The 21,488-nt window shown below is 50.1% G+C and overlaps 1 protein-coding gene across 1 annotated transcript; it reads left to right on the top strand.

Moving 5' to 3' along the window:
* Positions 1-3,645: 3,645 nt before the first annotated feature.
* On the top strand, positions 3,646-4,978 carry CCL19 (C-C motif chemokine ligand 19). Its single transcript, XM_014785981.2, has 4 exons — positions 3,646-3,706; positions 4,425-4,551; positions 4,774-4,867; positions 4,958-4,978. Exons 1-4 carry the CDS (start codon positions 3,646-3,648, stop codon positions 4,976-4,978), a joined length of 303 nt encoding a protein of 100 aa, XP_014641467.1.
* The last annotated feature ends 16,510 nt before the right edge of the window (positions 4,979-21,488 follow it).

Raw genomic sequence — 21,488 nt, 5'->3', positions numbered from 1 at the left:
AGTCTGAGGACCAGCAGCATCAAGCATCACTTAGAAGTTTGTAAGAAATGCAACAACTCGGGCTTCACCCCAGACCTACTCAATCAGAATCTACAGTTTAACAAGACCCTCAGATAAATCACATGCACCCAAAAGTATGGGGAGCAATGTTCTACAACATGCCAGTGAGGTTCTAGCACCTCAACCTCATTGATCATAGGCCACTGTGAGTCCAGGCTCCCAGTAACCAACCCAGCAGACTATGAACGCCACTCCCAGGTGCTGAGCAAATACAGTAATACCCAAATCCTGGATGAGGGCACCCACATCAATAAATTTGTCCTCACTGGGCCCCAGGATTCTCCCAATACAGCTGACAAGTTCCTGCAACTCATTCAGCGTATATATTCTTGTTCTTGGAGCACATCTTGTAGATTGCTGTGTAGGTGATGTTAGAATCAAACTCTCACTATGGGCCTGGAGACTATGAGGGGTGGTCAGGATGGGTCCCGAAAACAAAATGCATGCCCTTTGCCAGCGAGTTACTAAACACATTTTTTATCGGAAGGAAAGGCTGGATCATTCACGGTTTGCAGGGGAACGGGGAGTGTTCTTCTGCCAGCAAGGAAGGTTTAAGGGGATCTGGAGGTTCAAAACTCTCAGCTTTGTTCATTTCTGCCCAAATGGCCCCACCTCAAGTCTCAGAGCCCTACTCTCCCAACAATGCCCTTATTTGAGCACGAGGGATACGGGACAGTTGTGCATTTACCTGGTGTTGTAACTCTGCAGCCCATACAATCAGGTCCTGGGCTTGATCCTCAATCATATCTGCCATGTGGTCACATAAAATAAAGACTCCTTAAGAATTCCGTGGAGGTTATCTGGATCTCCACCTGCACCTTGAGTTAGAAGTTCATGGTCTTAAACTTATCTTTTCCTTATGTAATTTTGCTGGCACAATCAGAAATAGGCTGCCCACCCAACAATGTCTGTGATCTCCATTGGAAATCAACATTTGTGGCCATAGCGATTAAGTGCCTCAGGCGTTTTATCTCCTGATGTCTTTCCCTCCAACACTCCACCCTACGCCTCACTGGTGATAGTCTAAGTGACTGTGATGCTTCCACATGCTCCAGGTGACTAGCGTCCTCTTTCCCCACACAATGAGATTATCCATGCACTCATCAAATATACAAGCAATCCAATCCTAGGATCCCATTTTAGGAATCTATTTCCTGGGTACCATTTACTTCTGGTACCATTTACTGTATCAGTCAAGATACTGGCAGGAAACACATGAAACATTCAAAAAAGTTTAACCAGAAATATCTTAATAAAGATTTAAGAGGTGGGGTCAGGATTAAGGAACCAACATGCCATGGTGAGGTCCTCAGGGTTTAGCAGTAGTGGGAAACCGCTCCTATACCAAGGCCTTAAGGGCAAGAGGAGGGAACAATGTTTCAGGAGTCTTAGAGATAGATCCATGGAGAGGAGGCAGCCCAAAAGGATCTGTGACTGTAGATGAGTGGTTCGCAAACTTCAGTATGTATCAGAGTCACCTAGAAGGTATGTTAAAATACTGATTACTCCAGTAGGTTTGGAGTACGACCTGAGAATTTGCATTTCTAACAAGCTCCCAGGTGATGCTGAGGCTGCTGTCCAAAGAACAGTCATTGAGAACAAGTGCCAGAGAGAAATTATGCGCTGTCAGAACTGCAACAAGATGAAGGATTTGGGGAATTAATACTTCAACCTCTCTCCTACCACCCACTGATCTCCTGCTGCCGCCTCCCATGGGCCAAACTCAAACAGAAGCTAGAGGGCAAGTAATGCAGTCTGTGGAGGTCAGCCTTCCAGAGAACAAAGAGTGGAGAATGGAGGGGGGTGGGGAAACAGAGAATAATCAGAACCACCATAAATAGAAGGAGGGATAGATCAACGGAAAGACAGATGATAGATGAGCTAACAAGTATCTGAATGGAAGGATAGAGTAATAATAATGGTTGATACTTAACGAGTGTTAATTATGGGCCAACCTCTGAACGAAAGGCTTTACTCAAATCACCTCATTTAATCCTAAGAAGTACATCTATTACCATTCCAGTTTTACAAATATGGACACTAAGACACAGAAACTGGATAACTGGCACCTGGCCACGTAGCCAGCGAGTGGTGGAATCTGAATCCCAACCTGGGCATGCTGTCTGTAGAGCCTCACTCCTCTGTACTGGTCTATGATCAATGCACAGCTGGCAGACAGGCAGTGGGGCAGTAGTCAAGAGTGTAAACCTGAGAGCAGAGATATCTGAGTTTAAGACACTTACTTGCAAGGGGACCTTGTGGTCTGAGCCTCATTCCTTATGTGTAAACAGAGAGAATAATATGATAATAATAAAAATGACTTCCTAGTTTTGTTGGAAAAGTTAAGCAAGGTAAAAGTGGTAAAGTCCTTGATCCAGAGCCTAGCACATAGTAAACAACCACAAATACCATTACTGCTAACATTATTAACGGATGGAAAGAAAGATGTCACCTTTATGGAATTATCCCCCAACCAGAAGAGGGTTCAGAGCATGGTTGGGGATTGTTGAGTGGGTGTCCCACATATTAATTTTTCTTTTGAGGCCTTCTCTTTGGGTCTATCCCTGGTCCTTCTCATAAGGATAGGAAATCACCCTCCCCCATCCGCCGATTCCTTGAAATTTGAGGATTTGTCTGAATATGAGCTGGCCAGCCCCTCTCCTTAGAAATCCCCTCTTAGTTCCCAGGATCGAGAGGAAGGGAAAGAGGAAGGGGGCTATTCCAGGCCAGGCTCCCTCCAGCTGTTTGGTTGACCCAGGTGTTGGACGTATGAAAATGGTAAATAGAGATAGGGGCAGTTCTCACTGAGCTAGGAGGTTGAATCCCAGAGACCTGAGATATGGGATGCGGTACTGGGCCTCTTTCCAAGGAACATTCCCTTTCAGCTCTACTTCCCAGAGGATGAATGGGATGGGCAGGTACTGTAATGACCTGGGGAGGCTACCCCAGTCTCTGTGGTTGTTCTGAGGGCACCAGGGAGCCTTCTTCACCACCAACCGCACCGGAGAGAAGAACCACAGAGAAGAGAGTAAGGATGAGGGATAAACCTAGGGAAAGGGGCGCAACTCCTCACTCCAGCCCCCCAATCCTGACCATCACCTCTGAAGGCCAGCCCTATGGTTGATGATGCAAATGTCACCAAGGAGGTGACAGTGCAGACCCTCTCTCTGGAGCTGACAGCACAGGGTCCCCTTCTCTTGGCCAGACTGCAGACTGCTTAGGTTCTCAGAACTGAAGTCAAGGAAACCAGAAGAGGGGGGAGCTGCTGAGGGGGAGGAGGGAGAGCAGTGTCAGGTTCCGTCAGAAAGAGGGGGGCAAAGGGGAATCCACAGAATGGATGCAGAGGGGAATTTCTGAGCAGAGAAAGTGAAAGTTCTGGGTCTTAAATAGGAGGCAGTTGCAGCCTCACACAGGCTCCCACACTCACATGCCCAGACATCCTCACACCCCGAAAGGACGCCTGTGTGCTCCCCACTGCTCCCTCCCGCTCCCAGCCAAGTCTCAGCCTCACACAGACTCCTGCACACGCCGGGAGATTCACTCACGCTCACACACTCGTTGTCAGTCCGCCTCTGTGCACCCTCCATGGCACCCCACGCAGCTGCACTACTGGCCCTCAGCCTGCTGACTCTCTCGACCTCCCCTGGTAAGGCTGAGGGGAGGCTTAGGGTGGGAGGCTAGAGGGGGGATGTCTAGATCTCAGACTGCTTGGCGCTGGATGTGAGGGACACTGAGTTTGGGCTGCATGTTTCAGGGAACCTGGGGGTTCCCTGTGCCCTGTGTGTGCCTGTGAGTGCGGGTGTATCTGGGGCCCTGAATTCCAATGTGTGTCTGCCTCTTGGTGTATCCCAGGGCCTATGGCTGCCCCTCTCTCTGCAGGCTTTATTTCCTGCTGCCTCAGTGTCCCAGACAGAAGGACAGAACAGTATATATTTGCTTAAGGTGGGGAGAATGGGGGACACTGAGGCAGCGCTAATTGTCAAAATATTTAGCCATTCATAAGTCCTCTAACACCGGCCTCCTGCTACCCCACCCCACCCCGTTCCCCACCCCCATCCATCCCTCACCAACACTGTGACCATTAACTCTTAACTCTTCCTTTATGGGGAAGTTGAGAGATCCTGGAAGAGAGGTTGGGGTGATCCGGGCAGCAGGAAGGCATTGTGGGGCTCAGGGCAGAGGTTGTTTACCAAACAGCTTAGAAGTACTTCAATATGTTTAGCAACCAATAGAGCCATATCGGCGCATGCTGGCTGAATATCCCCTAGCTGCCTCCACACACACACAGGCATCCTTAATCCCAGTTAGGGCCCTGGCCTCCCCTCTTCAGGGTCCCTGTGTCCTGACACTACCTTCTTTCCCAGCTCTGGGTGGTGCTAACGACGCTGAAGATTGCTGCCTGACTGTGAACCAGCGCCCCATCCCTGGGAACATCGTGCGAGCCTTTCGCTACCTCCTCATCAAGGATGGCTGCAGAGTGCCCGCCGTTGTGTGAGTTGTGGGAGGAGCCTGTCTAGCCTCATCTCCCCATCAGCCCCTGGTGACACCCACCTCCACCTTCTTCTCCCTCTTCTCCTTGCCAAGTCCAACCTCTGCAAGGAAGCCCCTGAACAGGTTCCCACATGTGGTCCCCAGCCTCTGCCCCTCACACCAGGGTCTGCCAGGATGGGTTCCAGACCTCCAGTCTCTCTGACCTCTGACATCTGACTCCAGGTTCACTACGCTGAGAGGTCGCCAGCTCTGTGCACCCCCAGACCAGCCCTGGGTGGACCGCATCATCCGGAGACTGCAGAAGAACTCTGTAAAGGCAAGCCTGACCCTCCCCAGTCCTGCCTCCTCCCTTGAGCCCCTGCCCAAGACCCCCAGCCCATGACCTTGTCTCTCCTTCCTCCTCCAGAGCAAGCGCCACAGCAGTTAGCGCACGACAGCCCCAGAGGGAGCCCTGTGTCTGAGTGAAGGGACATGAACCACCGTGGCCCTGGGGAACCCTGGACCAGAAGGGAGAATCAGGCCTCCAGCTCCCCTGCACCAGACCTGACCCAGCCAGGGCGAGCCTGGAGTGTCCGTGTGAGTGTGAGTGAGAGTGAGGGGTTGAATGTGGTGGGAGCACAGCTCCTCCTCGCCCAGACTGCAATGCTTCCAATAAAGCCCACTGGCACCCACGGATCAGTCTGTCTGCTGTTTGCTGTCTGTTCAGGAGGACCAAGATTGGAAAGGGAGAGATGGAATGGCAGGATCTGTTTTCCACCCTGCAGACTGACCAACGTCCTCATCGACCTCCACTCACCCAACACCCTGTGTTCTCAGGATCAGCCCCCACAGTCAGGGCCCCACCACATGTCTCCTCGCAGGCCTCTCATACTCCATGGCTCAGCAACACTAAACCTGTATCAGTTCCCTGAATGTGCCAACTCTCCAATGCCTCCCAGCCTTTGCTCTCCAGGAAAGGTGTCCAAGTATCCAGGCATCTCAGTGATTGGATATCACTGGAGGGATGTCAGGAACCAGCTCTCATGACTGGGGGAGGGACAGAGGGCCCAACTCTACTGCCGGGGGGAAGTACCCATCCGCCCATGCCATTCCCTCTGTCTGGAACACTCTTCCCATCTGTGTCTGGATGACTCTTCCTCGAGGAAGCCTTCCCTGACTCCAGGGTGAGTTGGGAGCCTCCCTCCCTCTCAAGTTCCCAGGAACCCCTGCCCCTCTCCTCCCGCAGCACTCATCATTCTGAGTTACAATTGCTAGTTTATTGGCCTTCCTGGACAGGGATCATGTCCATTTTGGTTTCTACTGTCACGCTGGTGTCCAGCTTGGGACAAGGTAGCCACTCAATAAATATTTGTCTTGAGAATGAATAAATATGTGAGGAAAGGTGCCACAGTTGGGGGGAGGGCCCATCTGTCCCTGCAGAACCATACCTGCAGGCCAGTCCTCCTCTCTGGCACAGTTAGTCTAGGCCAGGTCCAGTCCCATCTGGGCAATCCTGGGGTCACACTTCTCAGGGATACTGACAGACTTGGGAGCCAGAGGTCAGAGTAGGAGAGGCTCGAGAGGATGCAAGAATGAGCAGTCAGGGAGCCAGGGAGATTCATGCAGTAACCCCCCAGCAGCCCGCAGCCCACCTGGGCTTCAGGGCCAAGGAAACGCTGAGGCCAGGGGCGTCACAGGGAAGGAGTTTCAGCTCTGGGAGATGAAAGTCCTGTGACTCTGGTAGCATCCCACAGGGCTGCTCTGGGAGGAGTGAGCTCCTTCTGCTTAGGAAGTCCCCTGGGGAAGCTGGCTGGCCTCTTGGCTGTGTCCCCTAACAGCCTGTCCAGCTGGGAGCAGCCAGTCTGTGCCACTGGGGTTGGAATGGCAGCCAGGACACAGGCTAAGCAACCTCGCCCAGGAACTGGGGCCATGATTAGACCAGGTATACCTCATCGGGTAAAACAGGCCTGAGCAGGCCTGGGCAGCCTGGGATAGGGAGCGGTGGTAAGGGGTTGTGCCAACCCCTCCTCACTGAGCTGAGAGCATGACACCTTCTTCCTCTCCCCTGCTTCCAGAAGTAGGTGTTCAAAATCTCAAATATCCCAGGTCTTAGAGTCACAATGAGTGGGTGGGATGGGGATAGTTTGCAGGAACAACTGCTATGGCTGGGAAGTTTGGCTCTGCTGCCTGGGGGAAATTACCCATCCATTCATGCATCCATGCATCCATCCAGCCAGCCAGCTGTCTCTGCATCCATTAGACCTCCATCCACCCATCCACCCACACCTCCATCTACGCATCCATCCATTAATCCATGCATTAAGTCAGCCACCCATGGTGTTCCACAGGTCCCAACTTGGACACCCTTTGGACCGAGTGCCCTGTACACCAGCAGGCAGAGAACAAAACAGGTGTGGGGGGACACATTGCCCCAAATCCTTCTCAGTTCCCAGTGAAGCCAAGTGGAGGTCAGCCTGCCACAGAGGCAGACACAACCTCTCCCTCTGGACCCTCGGGGAACACACAGACAGAGCAGGGGAGGGGAGGGTGGGAGCCCTGAGGAAGGTGCTACCAGAACAGATGCCCCCGGACACTGCCTCTCTGACACTGCCACAGGGAGTCCAGGAACAGGTCAGGAGCTCAATGCCCAGCCCCCAACCCCACAATCCTGTTTCTGCCCCTCACTGTGCGACTCTGGGCAAGTCCCTTCCTCACTCCCCCTCCAAGGCCTTAGTTCCCCATCTGTCAGGTGGGAGCAGGAGCTTAATTTTTATGAGTCTCTCCAAACAAAAACTTGACTCCTGAATCTTTGGGTCTCAGGCTAACCCCCAGCATTCAAACAGGCTCCCCCAAAGTCATGCATATTCAGAAATGTCCCCACAGCCTGGGGCCCCGGGGACCACCCTCTGGGAATAAAGGGGAAGCTGAGGTTCGGAAAGAGGGAATATAACCCAGGAGCTACTGTAGCAGCTAGAACAGCCCCCTGCTGGACCCGGAGGCCTGTGGAATGAAGAACTGGAGAAAGCCTGAGGGGTGAACACCAGAGCCCCGTGGGGAGCAGGCATGTGGTCCTCCCCACCCCTTCTCCAGCCAGCGCCTTCCCTCCTGGCTTTCTCCCTCTTTTTTTTTTTAATATATGTATCATAGTATTTTTAATTATGGCACTTTTTCATGCAATATGATGCCAGCCTTCTTAATCACTGACCAAAAATTCAATTCTGGGCACTTAAGTCAAAAATTCAAACATTACTTTTGTTAATTGTATAAATGAGAATAATCTATTTGTTTTCATGGCTATTTCCTTCCAACCTCTGGCAATGCTGGCTATAAGCTCATAAGGATAATCCCCAATTTGCAATAGGGTTTGTTTGAAAAGTTTTCAAGTTGGCTGTCTGAAACTGTGAAATAAGCCAGATGGAGAAAGCCAAATACTGTATGATTTCACTCATGAGGAAGATAAAACAACAACAACAATAAACAAACGCATAGATACAGAGAACAGATTGGTGGTTACCAGAGAGGAAGGGGGGTAGGGGAGGGTGAAAGGGGTAAAGGGGGACATTTGTACAACGATGAATGGAAACTAGACTTTTGGTGGTGAACATGATGTAGTCTATACAGAAGTCAAACTACAATGATATATACCTGAAATTTATATAATGTTATAAACCAATGTTACCTCAATAAAAAATAAAGTAGGGCCAGCCCTGGTGGCCTAGTAGTTAAGTTCAGCGCACTCCACTTCAGCAGCCTGGATTTGGTTCCCAGGCGTGGACCTATACCCTCTGTTAGCAGCCATGCTGTGCTGGTGGCCCACATATGAAAAAACAGAGGAAGATTGGCACGGATGTTAGCTCAGGGCGAATTTTCCTTAGCAAAAATAAAATAAAATAAACACCACTACCTATAAAGTATTGAGCACCTATCTTAAATCAGTCTTTGATGCCCTATATATCTGCATTTCCCCCTTTCTTTCTAGTTAGTTCCACCCAAGAAAGAAGGAGGTCATGCTATAACCTCCTCTTCCACTTCCTTCTCTCTGGCAAGACTCTCTCAGGATCCACGGCTTAGGTCTTTTCTATCAATATTCTTGTTATCTACTGGTTGGCATAAAGAAATCTTTGAAAACTCTACTGAGGGCCTGACTACCATTTCTAAAATGCATCATGAGTTTCAGACAAGAAAACTTCTCCCTCCCTCTTTATCCCACCCCCAGCCACCAACCCTCTTGGGCCCTGGGTCACATGCCCTAACCTCCCTGCCAGATACATGAGGGCTTAGCTCAGCAACCTGTGACTTGTCCCACCCCTCTCCAACATTCTCAGCACTGTGACTTCGTCTAATCAACATCTGCCCATTTCACTCTGATGTCCTGACAAGCTCTAGATCTTGTTTTATCCTGAGTTCTGGTGCACCAGGGGCCTACCTGCTGACCTGACAATGACGAAGCTGCCAGATCTGACGGTGGTATGGACTCTTAGCTCCCCAGTCAGGATACAGAGGCCTTGCCGCCTGCCCCTAGGGAGACAGCTTCCTCTGTAGCACACATGGCGCCTACTACAGGTTCAAGGCCAGCAGCTGAGCGATACCTCCCTCCCCAGAAGGCCTGTGGTCCCAGCAGCCAACATCTCCCTACAGGAACCTGACATCCCTGCTCAGGGAGCTCCCAGCCTTTTTGTCTGCCTACGTGGTGGACAAAAACTTCCTGTCCTGTCTATTGACAGAGCTCCCAGGGGAAGGGATTGGCCTGTCCATCTCCACTGTCAACATTCCTCTCCACAGGGGCTGGCACAGAACAAGGCCCAGTACACATTTGATTAACACAAAATGGAGCTGAGTGCGGCTCGTTCCCACGATGCACCCCCACACACACTCACACCTGGAGCACATCCAGTTCTCAAGACAGCGGGGCTGCCTCTGCGGCATGGGGAATGGTTTGGTCAGAGCCAGCCCCAGACGGTTTTGATCATATTTTCACCATCACATGTTTGAGTTCTCGGTAAACCCCCACCCCATGCTCCCCTTCTCTGGCATCCGGGAAACTCAGAAACAGCCAGAAAACCTTGGGAATTACAGTCTTACAAAGGAGCAGGGCTCCCAAGTGGGGAGTTTCCTCAAGGGCCCCTCTGCAGGAAGATGCAGGCCCTTCTCTGGTCAGAGAACTTCCTCAATGGCCCCGAGACTTTGTCCACATGGAAGGACATGGCTTTGCAGTACTAGCTAACTCACCACCAGTGCTTCCTAGGGGCTGGGCACGGCTTCCGTGCTGTCCTCGTGCTGCGGTTGCAGCTGAGGAAACTGTGGTGCAAAGGTGAAGTAACGTGCCCGGGCTGCACAGCCGGCAAAGTAGAAGAGCCAGGGATCCTAGCCGGGCACTGTGGCTCCAGAATCTGCACTCTTAGCCACTACAGATACCACCGGTCTCAGGCGACCCATCTCCTAAGTAAAAATGGGGAACAATACGTCACGGCCAGGTCTGAGCAAGTAGCCCTCAGGCTATAGGGAAAGCCATTACTTCGGGGTGCTGACCATGTGCCAGGCTCCAAGCTGAGTCCTTTATGTGCATTATATCATTGCATCCTGAACCAACCCTCTGAGGAGGGGATCATTAGTCCCATTCTATGTGTGAGGAAACTGAGGCACAGAGAGGTAGACTGACCTCCCAAGTCCACTCAGCTAGTGAGTGGCAAGGCTGAGACTGCAGCCTAAGTCTGCCTGACCCGTGGCACTTGGGCTGAGGGCTGAGGGCTGGGGGCTGGGATGTCCCGTTGGGTGGAAAGGCTTGGCTTCCTAGGAAGAACCAGGAAAAAACAAGAGAGTCTGGAGGTCTCAGGCAGGACCCCAGCGCCTGAGCCTCCAGGAGGAATGGGCATGGGTTCTGGAGGTCTGCTCAGGCCTCAGTTTTCCCAAGAGTGGAGCCACAGAGAAGGGGATCAGGCTACAGCCGTGCCCACCTTCTTATCTCCATTCCCAGGGTAGTATCAGAGGCCAGGACCTGGTGACACTGAAAGGAAAGGAGGAATGAGGGAAAGGGCTGAGATCTGAGGGCAGGGGCAGGGGCAGGACTAGGGGTCCTGTGGGCGGGGCTTCTGGAGAAGGTGGGGAAAGGCTTCTGAGCTAGGGCCTCTCTGATGGCCTCTGTGCCAGCCTGGCTGCGACCTCTGCAGGGCAGAGCATCTGGGGACAGCAGGGTTGGGATCAGACCCCTGCAGGACTCGCTTCTGGGGTCCACTTCAGTCTCCTGAGGGGCCAGGGATGGGCTGGACAGGGGTCAAGGACAAGGGCAAGGGCACAATTCTAAGGATTTGAGCAGCTAGGAGAGTCAGACCCCCATCCGCTTCTGTTCTTAGGATATTAGAGTCTCCCTTGTGCTCCTGTGGGGAAGCAGAAGATGTGAGCTACCCTGGCCCCCAACCCGCCCAAGTGGGATGACTTTAACCCCAGCAGCTTTGACACTCCCCTAATTGGATAACCAGACCCCCCAGGGCTCTGGATCTCAGAATCACCCTCCCTGGAAATTGGATCCATCCCCATCAAAACTCCAACCACCTTGCTGACCTCTTACCTGTCAGACCATCATTTGAAGGATCCTCCTCCAAAAGGAAGCCAACCCTTCCTACCAGGAGCCCAGCACTGTCAAGCCCTCCATCAATTCAGGAACCCTGACAGGGTATCCCAATACCTATCGGCGTCCCCATTGCTGATAGGACCTCCATTAATGTCAAGGCCCCCTATTACCATCAGGCCGCCATTCCTCTCAGGAAATCCTATCGCTGTCAGGAACATGCACACCTGTCAGACAGGGACACCATTTTCCCTGTAGTCTATGTAAATGACACCTCTTGGCATGGCAGCCCTAAGTGTCATCTGTTAGTGTAGGGCCCCCAGTAGTCTCAGAGCTGCCATGACATAGGGTCCCAGCCCTGGCAAAACCTAAAGTGTCTAAAGAGATGCCACTTCACTGTCTGTACCCAGAACATGTATCCCTGCCAGGCACTGTTCTAGGCCCTGGTGATACAACAGTGAACAAGACAGATACGGTCTTGAGCTTCATGAAGCGAATGTAACCTTCTAATGAGGGTTACGTTAACCCTCCCCTCAAAAAAGGCAAATAGACAAATGTATTCATCAAGATTCTTACTTGTAAGCCACTGAAGCTCACCAGCTGATTTCAACAGAAAAGTAATTTATGGTAAAGCCCCTGGGAAGGTGAAAACAATGTAAGAGCAAGGGAGCCTGAGTAGCCAGACCACCCCACGGGACACAGTAGAGCCAGGACCATGCAGACAGCCCTCCAGGACAGCATGGTGGCATCACCAAAAGGCGACGCCAAATGCCAGTGCCACCCCTATGTCCAGACAACTGGGGCCCCTGCCCTCACTCCATGTTTTAGAGGGCCCTGCTCTGGCCCTCCTCCAGTCATATCTCTGGACACAGGGGAAGAGGACACAGAGCTGAGGGTCATGTCCACCTGGGGCTCATGCTTCTCCTTCTAGACCACATTTCAGGAACTGAATTCCAGAGAATTCCCTGCCCCAGTGGCCCCATGCAGCTTCCAGAATCCATGTAGGCCTCTTGCTCAGATCTGTCCTTCCTGGGATGGACTGTGTCACTGATGTGCACACTACTCAGTGGGGAGGGTGGCCAAGAGGTAGCTATTTGCAGGGAACGTGGAAGGAGCTTGTACGTATGGGCCGGTAGTGTCCGCGCCCAGGTTCATGAGGCCATTCCCGGCACAGGATGGAAGGAAGTTAAGGTAGGAAGAGGAAGGGGACAAGTAGGGCACTGGATCTTGGCTTTCGTCTATCACCTCATTCTGTCATGGAACTCTAAGGAGTCCAAGAATTCTAAATTTGAACTTAGCTTTCAAATTGTTTTGAAAGTATATTTTTCAAGGTAGTAAGAGAGATACATTTTTATTTGACAATTTGTTAGCTTGATTTATAACTGTTAAATGGTTAGCTATATGGTGGGTGGGCCTCCATTTGTACTGTTGCCCCGAGCCCCACAAAGGTTAGGTGGTCAGTCTGCCAGATTCCCGTTCTGTTATCACAGCTACAGCTGCCCCTGGAAAACAGACATCACTTCCACCACCACTCCTACCACCACCAAAATGGATTCCCTACTAACCCTGCTCCTTTGCATCACCACTAGCTTCCTAGTCACAATCCTTGGAAAGTGCTTCTGATTGGCTAAGCCGAGGTCATGTGCCCAAGTCCTAGCTGCAAAGGGGGCTAGGAAAACTAGTATGTTACCTTTAGGGATTCTACGATGGAAGCCAAGCTCTCCCGGTGACCAAGACTAATGTGATAGGAAATTCCTCAAACATAGGAAGGGTTAAGGTTGTGGGCAGTGAAAAAAATGATAAATATCTCTATAGTCCACCCAACATCAACATTCACCCTTCTTTTCAAACCCTAAACTTTTTAAAAATCTAAGAGTATTACCTAACTTAATATTACTTTTGCTTACACAATCAAAAAAGTTCACCCCTTCCCAAAGAGAGACTATTCAGAGCCTTAGCAATTACCACATCTGTCTTAGTCAGCTTGGGCTGCCAATAAAATACCATAAACTGGGTGGCTTAAACAACAGAAACTTACTTTCTCACAGTTCTGGAAGTTAGAAGTTCAAGTTCAAGGTATCAGCATGGTCAGGTGAGAGCTCTCTTTCTGGCTTGCAGATGGCCACGTTCTTATAAGGCTCCAGTCCTATCAGATTAGGGCCCCACCCTTATGACCTCATTTCACCTTAATTAGTTCCTAAAGATCCTATCCCAGACACAGTCACATTGGGAGTTAGGGTTTCAACATATGAATTCTGGGGTGACACCATACAAGCCATAGCAAAATCCAATTCTGAATCCAAGATCTTGAGGTAATGTCCATTCCTCCTCTAGTTTTGTTGTAATCTCATCTCCCTATTCTACAACACCTGGTAACCACCACCAAGACACCTGATTGATCAGGATAGGCTGCATTATGCTGCAACAACAAATGCCACCCAAATCTGAGTGGCTTAATGCAACAAAATTCTATCCCCCATGCATACCAAGCCTGCTGTGGGTCCAGGTGGGTCTCTAGCACAGCTGTTCCCCATATGATGGCTCAACATTCCAGGCCCCCTTGATCTTTTGGCATGTTCCTTCATCTCAACACGTGTCTCCATGATCATTCCGGCCAGGGAAGACAGCAACGGGAACCCTTGCTTAAACGCTTCTACCCACAGATGACACATGTCACTTCTGCACACATTTCATGGGCCAAAGTGGGTCACACAGCCATGCCTAACTTCAAGGGGGCACTGTCACGAGGAGAAGTAAACCAGAATCTTGGGGACTAGTAGTGACATCACCACAACGACCTCTACTCAAGAATGGAACAGAGGAGGATGAAAGAAAAGGAGAGTCAGTTAAAGAAAGAGAGGCATTTCACAACCAGGCAGGAAATCTGGATAAGAGCCACAGTTGGTACTTCTGAAACTGGTCCTGGGGCTGAGCTGGTATTTACTACTTCCCTCCTGTACTAGTTTTCTATTGCTGTGCATCAAATCACCACAACTTTAGCGGCTTCAAAAAGTCCAAATTTATTACCTCACAGTTGCTGTGGGTCAGCAGTCCAGGTACACGTTGACTGGGTCCTCTGCTCAGGGTCTCACCAGGCTGAGCTCAGGTGTCTGCCAGGGCTGCGAGCTCATCTCAGGCTTGGAGTTCTCTTCCGAACTCACTGGGTGTCGGCAGTTGTGGTTGTAGGACCGAGGCCCTCAGTTCCTAGAGCTGCCTGCTACTCCCTGCTACATAGCCCTCTCCACAACATGGCAGTTTGCTTCTTCAAGGCCAACGTGAGAGCGTCTGCTGCTTCTTCTTATCTCCAGACACCTTTTTAAAGGTCTTACCTGATTAGGTCAAGCCCACCCAGGATAATCTCCCTTTCGAGTAACTCAGAGTCAATGGATTAGGGACCCTAATTACATCTGCAAAATCCCTTCATTTTTGCCATATAGCAATAATTTAATCATAAGAGTGATATCCCATCATATTTACAGGTCAAGAAGTCAAGGGGAACCCCTCAAAGCAAGGCGATTTTACAGGGCGTGCACACCAGGGGACAGGAATCTAGAATTCACTTTACCACACGTCCTCTATGACTTATTCCCTTTACCCCCAACTGGCATTTCAGCTAGCTGACATTCTATGCCTGCTAAGGGACCCAAACCTTCATACCCAAGGGATACTAACCCCTGGTGGTCCTGCCTGATGAAGGTTAAAGGGTTCCTCCATTAACTTTGACCACTGGGCATGGCACCACCAGGAGGTGCTCCAGGTACCCCAGGGATCACCTGGGTGCCTTTACACTCCTCCATGACCCCATCATGTAGCAGCAGCCTTATTTCCCCTCAATAGTCAGGATGACCTCCCATGCCAGTGTGATAAGTGCTCATTCACCCTGTGGCATGAGAAGCCCAAGTCAGATGGTGGTCTCAGCTTCCAATCCAAAGAAACCACTCCCCTTTCAGGAAAAATGAATACTAAGATGTTCTGCACACTGGAAAAATGCTCTTCTCCACTGTCCTTCAGGATCACCCTGAATGGAGCTTTAACACTGTAGCGGTCCACCCCAAGCTGGTTCAGGCAAACTGTTCAGAACCATATAAGCCTGGCTCAAAAATGGCCTTGTGGTCAATGGTCACAGGGAACTCTCCATGGGCCACAGGTGTGGACTAAGGAAAGTGTGGTGACAACCCAGGAGTAGGCATGCGGGGAGTGTAAGCAACCTCATCGGCCTTGTACGGCATGGCAGTCAGCCACAGACACCACTGCATCTGCTGAGTTAAGGGGCCAAGTGGCAGAGGCTGGCACTGCCATTTTTACCACCACCACCACCAAAATGGATTCCCTACAGTCTCTGCTCCTTTTCATCACTACCTCCAATCTACAGTCCTGAGAGAGTGCATCTGATTGGCTAAACTAGGCCATGGGAAGACTCCCTAACTGCACTCGGGACTGAGAAAGCAAGTATCCAGCCTATCAGGTTATTTTGTGGGCAGGAGGTTCAAACGTGGTCAGTCAAAAACAACAAAGGTCTGCTACAACATATAAATAAAAGAATTTCAAATTAGATATATGTATGAAAGACACAACAAAAAGGGCTAAGAAAGACAAAAACAGGAGATGGCAATGACATGTTTTAGACTGAAATAGGGTGGCCAGGGAAGGACTCTTTGAGGAGATGATATTTAAGCTAACACCTAAAGGAGAAGTCAGCCATTCAAGGAGAAAAGACCAGTGTGGCTGGAGCATAGTGGGCAAGGAGGAGAGGCCACAAGGTGGGGCAGGCCAGGAGGCTGGTGTCGCATGATCCAAGTCTTTGCAGGCGACAGGAAGGAGTGTGGATTTTGTCCTAAGGCTATGAAAGAGGTAAGCAGAGGAGCAACATGACCTCATTAACGGTTTAAGAAGACCCTCCTGGAAGTCTGGAAAATGGGCTATATAGGGCAGTGGGGAGGTCAGCGGGCTCTTCAGTAGTCCAGGAAAGAAACGATGCTAACCTGACCCAGCTGGTGGCAGTTAGAACAGAGGAAAGTTCAAGACATACTTATGAAACAGAATAGCAGGCTGAGCTGATAGCTTATATTTGAGGCCTGTGGGAAAGGGGAAAACCAGGATGACACCAGTCTGCAGGCCTGAGCAACTAGAGGGATGGTAGTGACATTCTCTGTGGTGGATGACTGGAGGAGACAAGCTGGGAGGGAGGTACTGGGAATCAAGAGTTTGGTTTGGAATAAGGTTTCTGTGAGAGAGCCAAGAGGAAATCCCAAATAGGCAGTTGGCTCTGCAGCCTGGAACCCAGAGGAAGATCTGTACATCACCCCCAGCTCTTCTACCTGCTTCTTCCCTTCACTTCGGTTGGCCACCAAGTCAAAAGCCTTCTGCCTCTTTATGTCTCTGGTGTCTGTGCCTCTTTCCCAGCCCACTGCTACAGCCCAGCCCTGGCTTCAGCCTCCCTCCTCCAGGCAGTTGCAGCCCCCGGGCTGGCCATCCCCACAGTTCCATCCTCAGGAATCTTTCTAAAGGTAGATCTGCCAGAAATAACTACCCCAGTCCACCTCCCCCATACACATAGCCTCTCTCCCCACTTGCCTTTCCCCCACCTCACCCACATGGGGATTAATCACAAACCCCTGTCCCTCCTCTGAGCCTTTTGTTTGCTGTTCATTCTACCTGGAATGTCCTCCTTCCTGCCTCACCCATCCTCATGGCCCTGCAGAGCTCCCTCCACCATGCAGCCTCCCCTGCCACTCCTCTGACCTCCCAGGGCACCCCATCTCCAGCCACATAGGTCACCTTCTGCTTCGGGTTCAGGGGCCCTTGTCTCCTGAGCTTCTTCCAAGCAAGCTCAGCCCAGGCTCAGGAACCCTGGAGCTCAGAGTGGCCCAAACTGCAAGAAATGAAGGAGAGGGGCTGTTCGGGAAACACTGACAGTGGTGTTACTTCAGACTCCAGAGGGCAAGAGGCAGGGAAGGGGGGTGTGCTATTGCTCAAGACTTCCCCCATCCTGATGTCTCGTCACCTCCAGAAGTCCTGTGCAATGTGTCACCCACACTCTGGGACTGCAGGGCCAAGCTCTGCCCTCTGACTGGATAGGGACCCTCTGGATATGGAGGGAGGGTTTGGAGAAGGAGGGGATGTGAAGCAGACCCCTTCCCAGGATCAGGGACTTTCAGGAGCTGAGTCATCTGGTTTTGTGCTCATTTCCAGCTCCTTTCTGGAACAAGATAGCCCAGCCTCCTCAGGCCAGAGCCCTCCTTCCACAGACCAGGAGCCCTAAATCCTATTTCCGCTAGATGCCCTCTGCAGGCCCCAGGAGGCTGAGCCCAGGCCAGGAGCCTCATATCCCCTTTTCCCTGTGCACTGGACGCCCCCTGCAGGCCATGGGAGGCTGAGAGCCACAAAGAAATGGATGGACAAGCAGTCAGAACACATGCTCACACACAAACACACTAGTGCCAACACCCTCACCCACCCACATATGTCTGTACCCCCACACACACAGGCATATAGTCAATCACTCATATACATCAAGGACACACCACAGACATTTAGGCATATAATCACAATACGGACACAAACGCACATAGAGACACATATACATGATTACACACACAGTCATGGGCACAGACACACAAACACACATGGACACAATCTTTTCTCCTGGAGAGGAGTGTTTGTTTGGAAGAAATAGGCTGAAAAGCCCCCTGGAGAACAGGATGATATCTTGAGTGGTGGACTTCATAAAAGAGGATGGCTAAACAGCTTCTAGGTCTAATGCGGCCTGTTGACTGGAGAGCCCTTTGTTTTGCTGAGCACTAGAGTGGCTTTAGGTTTGGAACAGGGCAGATAAGAGTTGGGGTAGAGCTACTAGAAAGAGAAATTTGGAGTTGGCAAGAGCGTAATCTACGTAACTTGTATGAAAGCTCATTCTTAGAAGCTGGGCTCCTGAACTCAATAAGCCAGACTGAGCTGTCCTAACTGCATGCTGAGATGCCCTGAAGAGAGAGAGGCCTCCTGATACTGGTGATACATGGTAGGTGACGAACAAGAAAGGGGGACAGACCTAACTTTCACTGAGTGCCCACTGTGAGTCAGGCACATGTCCCACCTCACCAGATATATATTATTCCCATTTTACAGATAAGGAAACTGTCACCTCTTCCCTCATCTGTCCAAGGTCATAAAGCCAGATTCAAACACAAGAGTTTGAGTATAAAAATCCTGTTGTTTCCACTACATTAGTAATGGCAAATGCAAGGCATATATGTTCCCACTCTCTACTCATGTTCCCAACAACGGTAGGACATGTGTCTTCCCCACAGATCTAGACCAAGGATTAGCAAATTATGGCCCATGGGCCAAATCCAGCCTGCCACCTATTTTTTTAAATAAAGTTTTATTGGAATATAGCCATGCCTATTCATTTATATATTGTCTACGGCTGCTTTTGGGCTACAAGAGCAAAGCTGAGTAGTCACTACAAAGACAGAATGGCCAGAAAAATCTTAAATTTTACTATCCTGACCCTCACAGAAAAAGTTTGCTAATCTCTGACCCAAACCCAGCTTCAGAATTGGAGTTGGCAAGTGAGACAAGGCTTATTGCCTTCGGTGTCTTAGCATTGAAGGATGGTCAGATAAATGAATGGGATGGATGGATGGATAGATGGATGGATACACGGATGGACAGACAGACATATATAGGTAGTATATCAGAGTTTTGCTCCAAATGCCAATGTTCTGCCATTTATAAGCTGGGAAACATTGGGTAAATTAATCTTTCTGGGTTTTAGTCTCCTCATCTGTAAAATGGGGATAATAATAATAATTATTCAGAGCTCTTTCTGTTGCAAATGACAAAAACCCAACTTAAAGTAGCTTAAGCAAAAAGTTAAATTTGTCATATCACATAACTAGATCCGTTAAGATTTAGTCTATTTCAGCCCTACTTGATCCAGGGGTTCAAGAGACGTTATCGCCATCTCCTAACTTGATTTCATTGTGCAGGGGCCTCATTCCTGTTATAGACAGGTGGTCTTCTAGCAGCAGGAAATATGGCTACTGGAAGCCTCAAGTCTAAATTTTTATAGAGAGTGATCTAAACCAGAGGCCCTCTTTCTCCTAACATCAAATCCCACGAAAAGCTCTGGTTAACTGTGCTTATGACACATACTCACTTTTTCAGTATATTACAGTGGCCAGAGAATGGGATACTCTGATCAGAGCACTGTGGTTGACAGACCTACCAAGACCACGTGAAATGGGAGAGGAGTTCCCTACAGGAACCTTAAAAAGGAGTATAGAAAAGTGTCTGCATGAACAAAAACATAGCTCACGGCACTCTACTTCATAGCTTTGTCATGAGACAACAAATTTCAAGTATTTAGCAGGGTGCCTGGCACTTAAGGATCAACAAATGTTAATTATTACCACAAATGATAGATAAATGAATGGATGTGTTAATAGATCGATAATGGTTGAACATACAGATGAATAAACAGAGATGAAGATATGAAAAGACAGATGAAAGGAAAGATGGAAAAGGAAGAATGGACTGATGAAGAGACAAAGATGGGTGGACATATGGACATATGATGGATGGATGGATGGATGGATGGATGGTGGACAGATAAGGCAGAAATAAATGGGCCCACAGTTAAGTTTGTCACATCATATGCTGTAGGGCTGGGAACGGGAAACAGAATAGCACTCCACAATTAGTCTCTCCTGAGAGGTCTCCTCCTTTGGTCTCTCTCATCAGGTAGAAAAAGAATTTGCTCCCCTCCCTCATCTCTAGATTCCTTGTCTGTGAGCTGACCAGCCCCTCTCCTCAGAAATCCCCTCTTAATTCCCAGGATAGGGAAGGCAGGATAGAAGAAGGGGGTGTTCTAGGCCAGGTTCACCTCAATCTATTCCTCTGATTCAGCTTGGAACACAGGGAAATGTGTCAATGGGGAGAGTGACAGTAGTGCCTGGGCCAGAGGGTGAAGCCCTAGAGTTCTGAGATGTGAGGTGGGGGAGCTGGACCTGCTTCCAAAGAACTTTCCCTTTAGCTCTGCTTGTCCAAGGGAGGAGTGGGTCTCAGGTGATGGATGGGTAGGCACTGTGATAGGCCTAGGGAGACCTGGGGAACCTGGGAGGGGACCTTCTCCAGCCTTATCCCGCTACTTGTGATTGTCCTCAGGGAATCTAGGGGACCAGCTGGGTCCCATCTTTCCCTCTCCAGGGGTCTTAGGACCACACAGAAGAGGTGGGGGTGAGAAGAAACCTGGGAAAGAGGGAGGCACTCTTTACTGAATCTCTAATTCTTTTTTTTTTGTGAGGAGATCAGCCCTGTGCTAACATCCGCCAATCCTCCTCTTTTTTTGCTGAGGAAGACGGCCCTGGGCTAACATCTGTGCCCATCTTCCTCCACTTTATATGGGATGCCGCCACAGCATGGCTTGCCAAGCAGTGCGTCGGTGCGCGCCTGGGATCCGAACCAGCGAACCCCGGGCCGCCGCAGCGGAGCGCGCGCACTAAACCGCTTGCGCCACCGGGCCGGCCCCAGAATCTCTAATTCTGAACCAAGCCCTGACCCCTAGCCTTAAGTCTCATAGTTCAAATGCCTCTGAGGAGACAACACTGCAAATCTTCCCTAAGGGCAACAGTGCAACCTCTCCTTCCTTCCTCCAAACTGCGGACTGCTGAGATTCTTGGAGCTAAAGACAAGGAGTGGGAAATGGGTGAATGGGGACAAGGAGGCTACTGAGGAGTTATGAAAGGGAAAAAAGGTTCTCCCAGAGAGAGGGAGATAGTGGGGAGCATATCTAGTGGAAAAGTATCCTGCTACAAACTCATATACTGCAATTCAATTCAGATACTAACCACCCAGAGTTAGTGTTAGCCACCACAGGTTTAAGGGCACAATCTCAACAAGCCTGCCCCTACTTGAGATGCCAGCCACAAGTGAGGTCCCCAGGCCACCTGCATCTCTGACTAACTAGCTACATGCCCAGAAGGTTCTCACAACCGCCCTCAGGCTCAATAATTCACTGGAGTGTCTCAGAGAACTCAGGAGTGCCATACTTAAAACTCGTTTTTTATAAGGATAAACATCAGGAACAGCCAAATGAAGAGACACACAGGGCACCCTCTCAGCACACCAATATGTTCACCAACCAGGAAGATCCATCAACTTTGGTGTCCAAGGTTTTTATTGAGATTTCATCACATAGATATGATCGAACTGTTGACCACGTGACTAAATTCAATCTCCAGGCCCCCTCACCCCCCCCCCCGGTTGGGCTGGCTCAAAGCCCCAATTCTGCAATGACATGGTTGGTCTTTCAGGTGACCAGCCCCCATCCTAAGTCATCTCATCTCTCAGCATAAACTCAGGTATGATCCAAGGGGTTCATAAATAACAA

Source organism: Ceratotherium simum, chromosome 20 (genome assembly GCF_057802395.1).
Source record: "Ceratotherium simum simum isolate JZ-2026a chromosome 20, ASM5780239v1, whole genome shotgun sequence".
Taxonomy (NCBI): domain Eukaryota; kingdom Metazoa; phylum Chordata; class Mammalia; order Perissodactyla; family Rhinocerotidae; genus Ceratotherium; species Ceratotherium simum.
This window is presented reverse-complemented; position numbering and strand designations above follow the sequence as displayed.

Excerpts from the sequence above, each read along its gene's own strand:
- CCL19 (XM_014785981.2), top strand. The coding sequence starts at position 3,646 with ATGGCACCCCACGCAGCTGCACTACTGGCCCTCAGCCTGCTGACTCTC. Across the intron at positions 3,707-4,424 it reads GACTCTCTCGACCTCCCCTG|CTCTGGGTGGTGCTAACGAC; the intron begins GTAAGGCTGAGG and ends CTTCTTTCCCAG. Across the intron at positions 4,552-4,773 it reads TGCAGAGTGCCCGCCGTTGT|GTTCACTACGCTGAGAGGTC; the intron begins GTGAGTTGTGGG and ends ATCTGACTCCAG.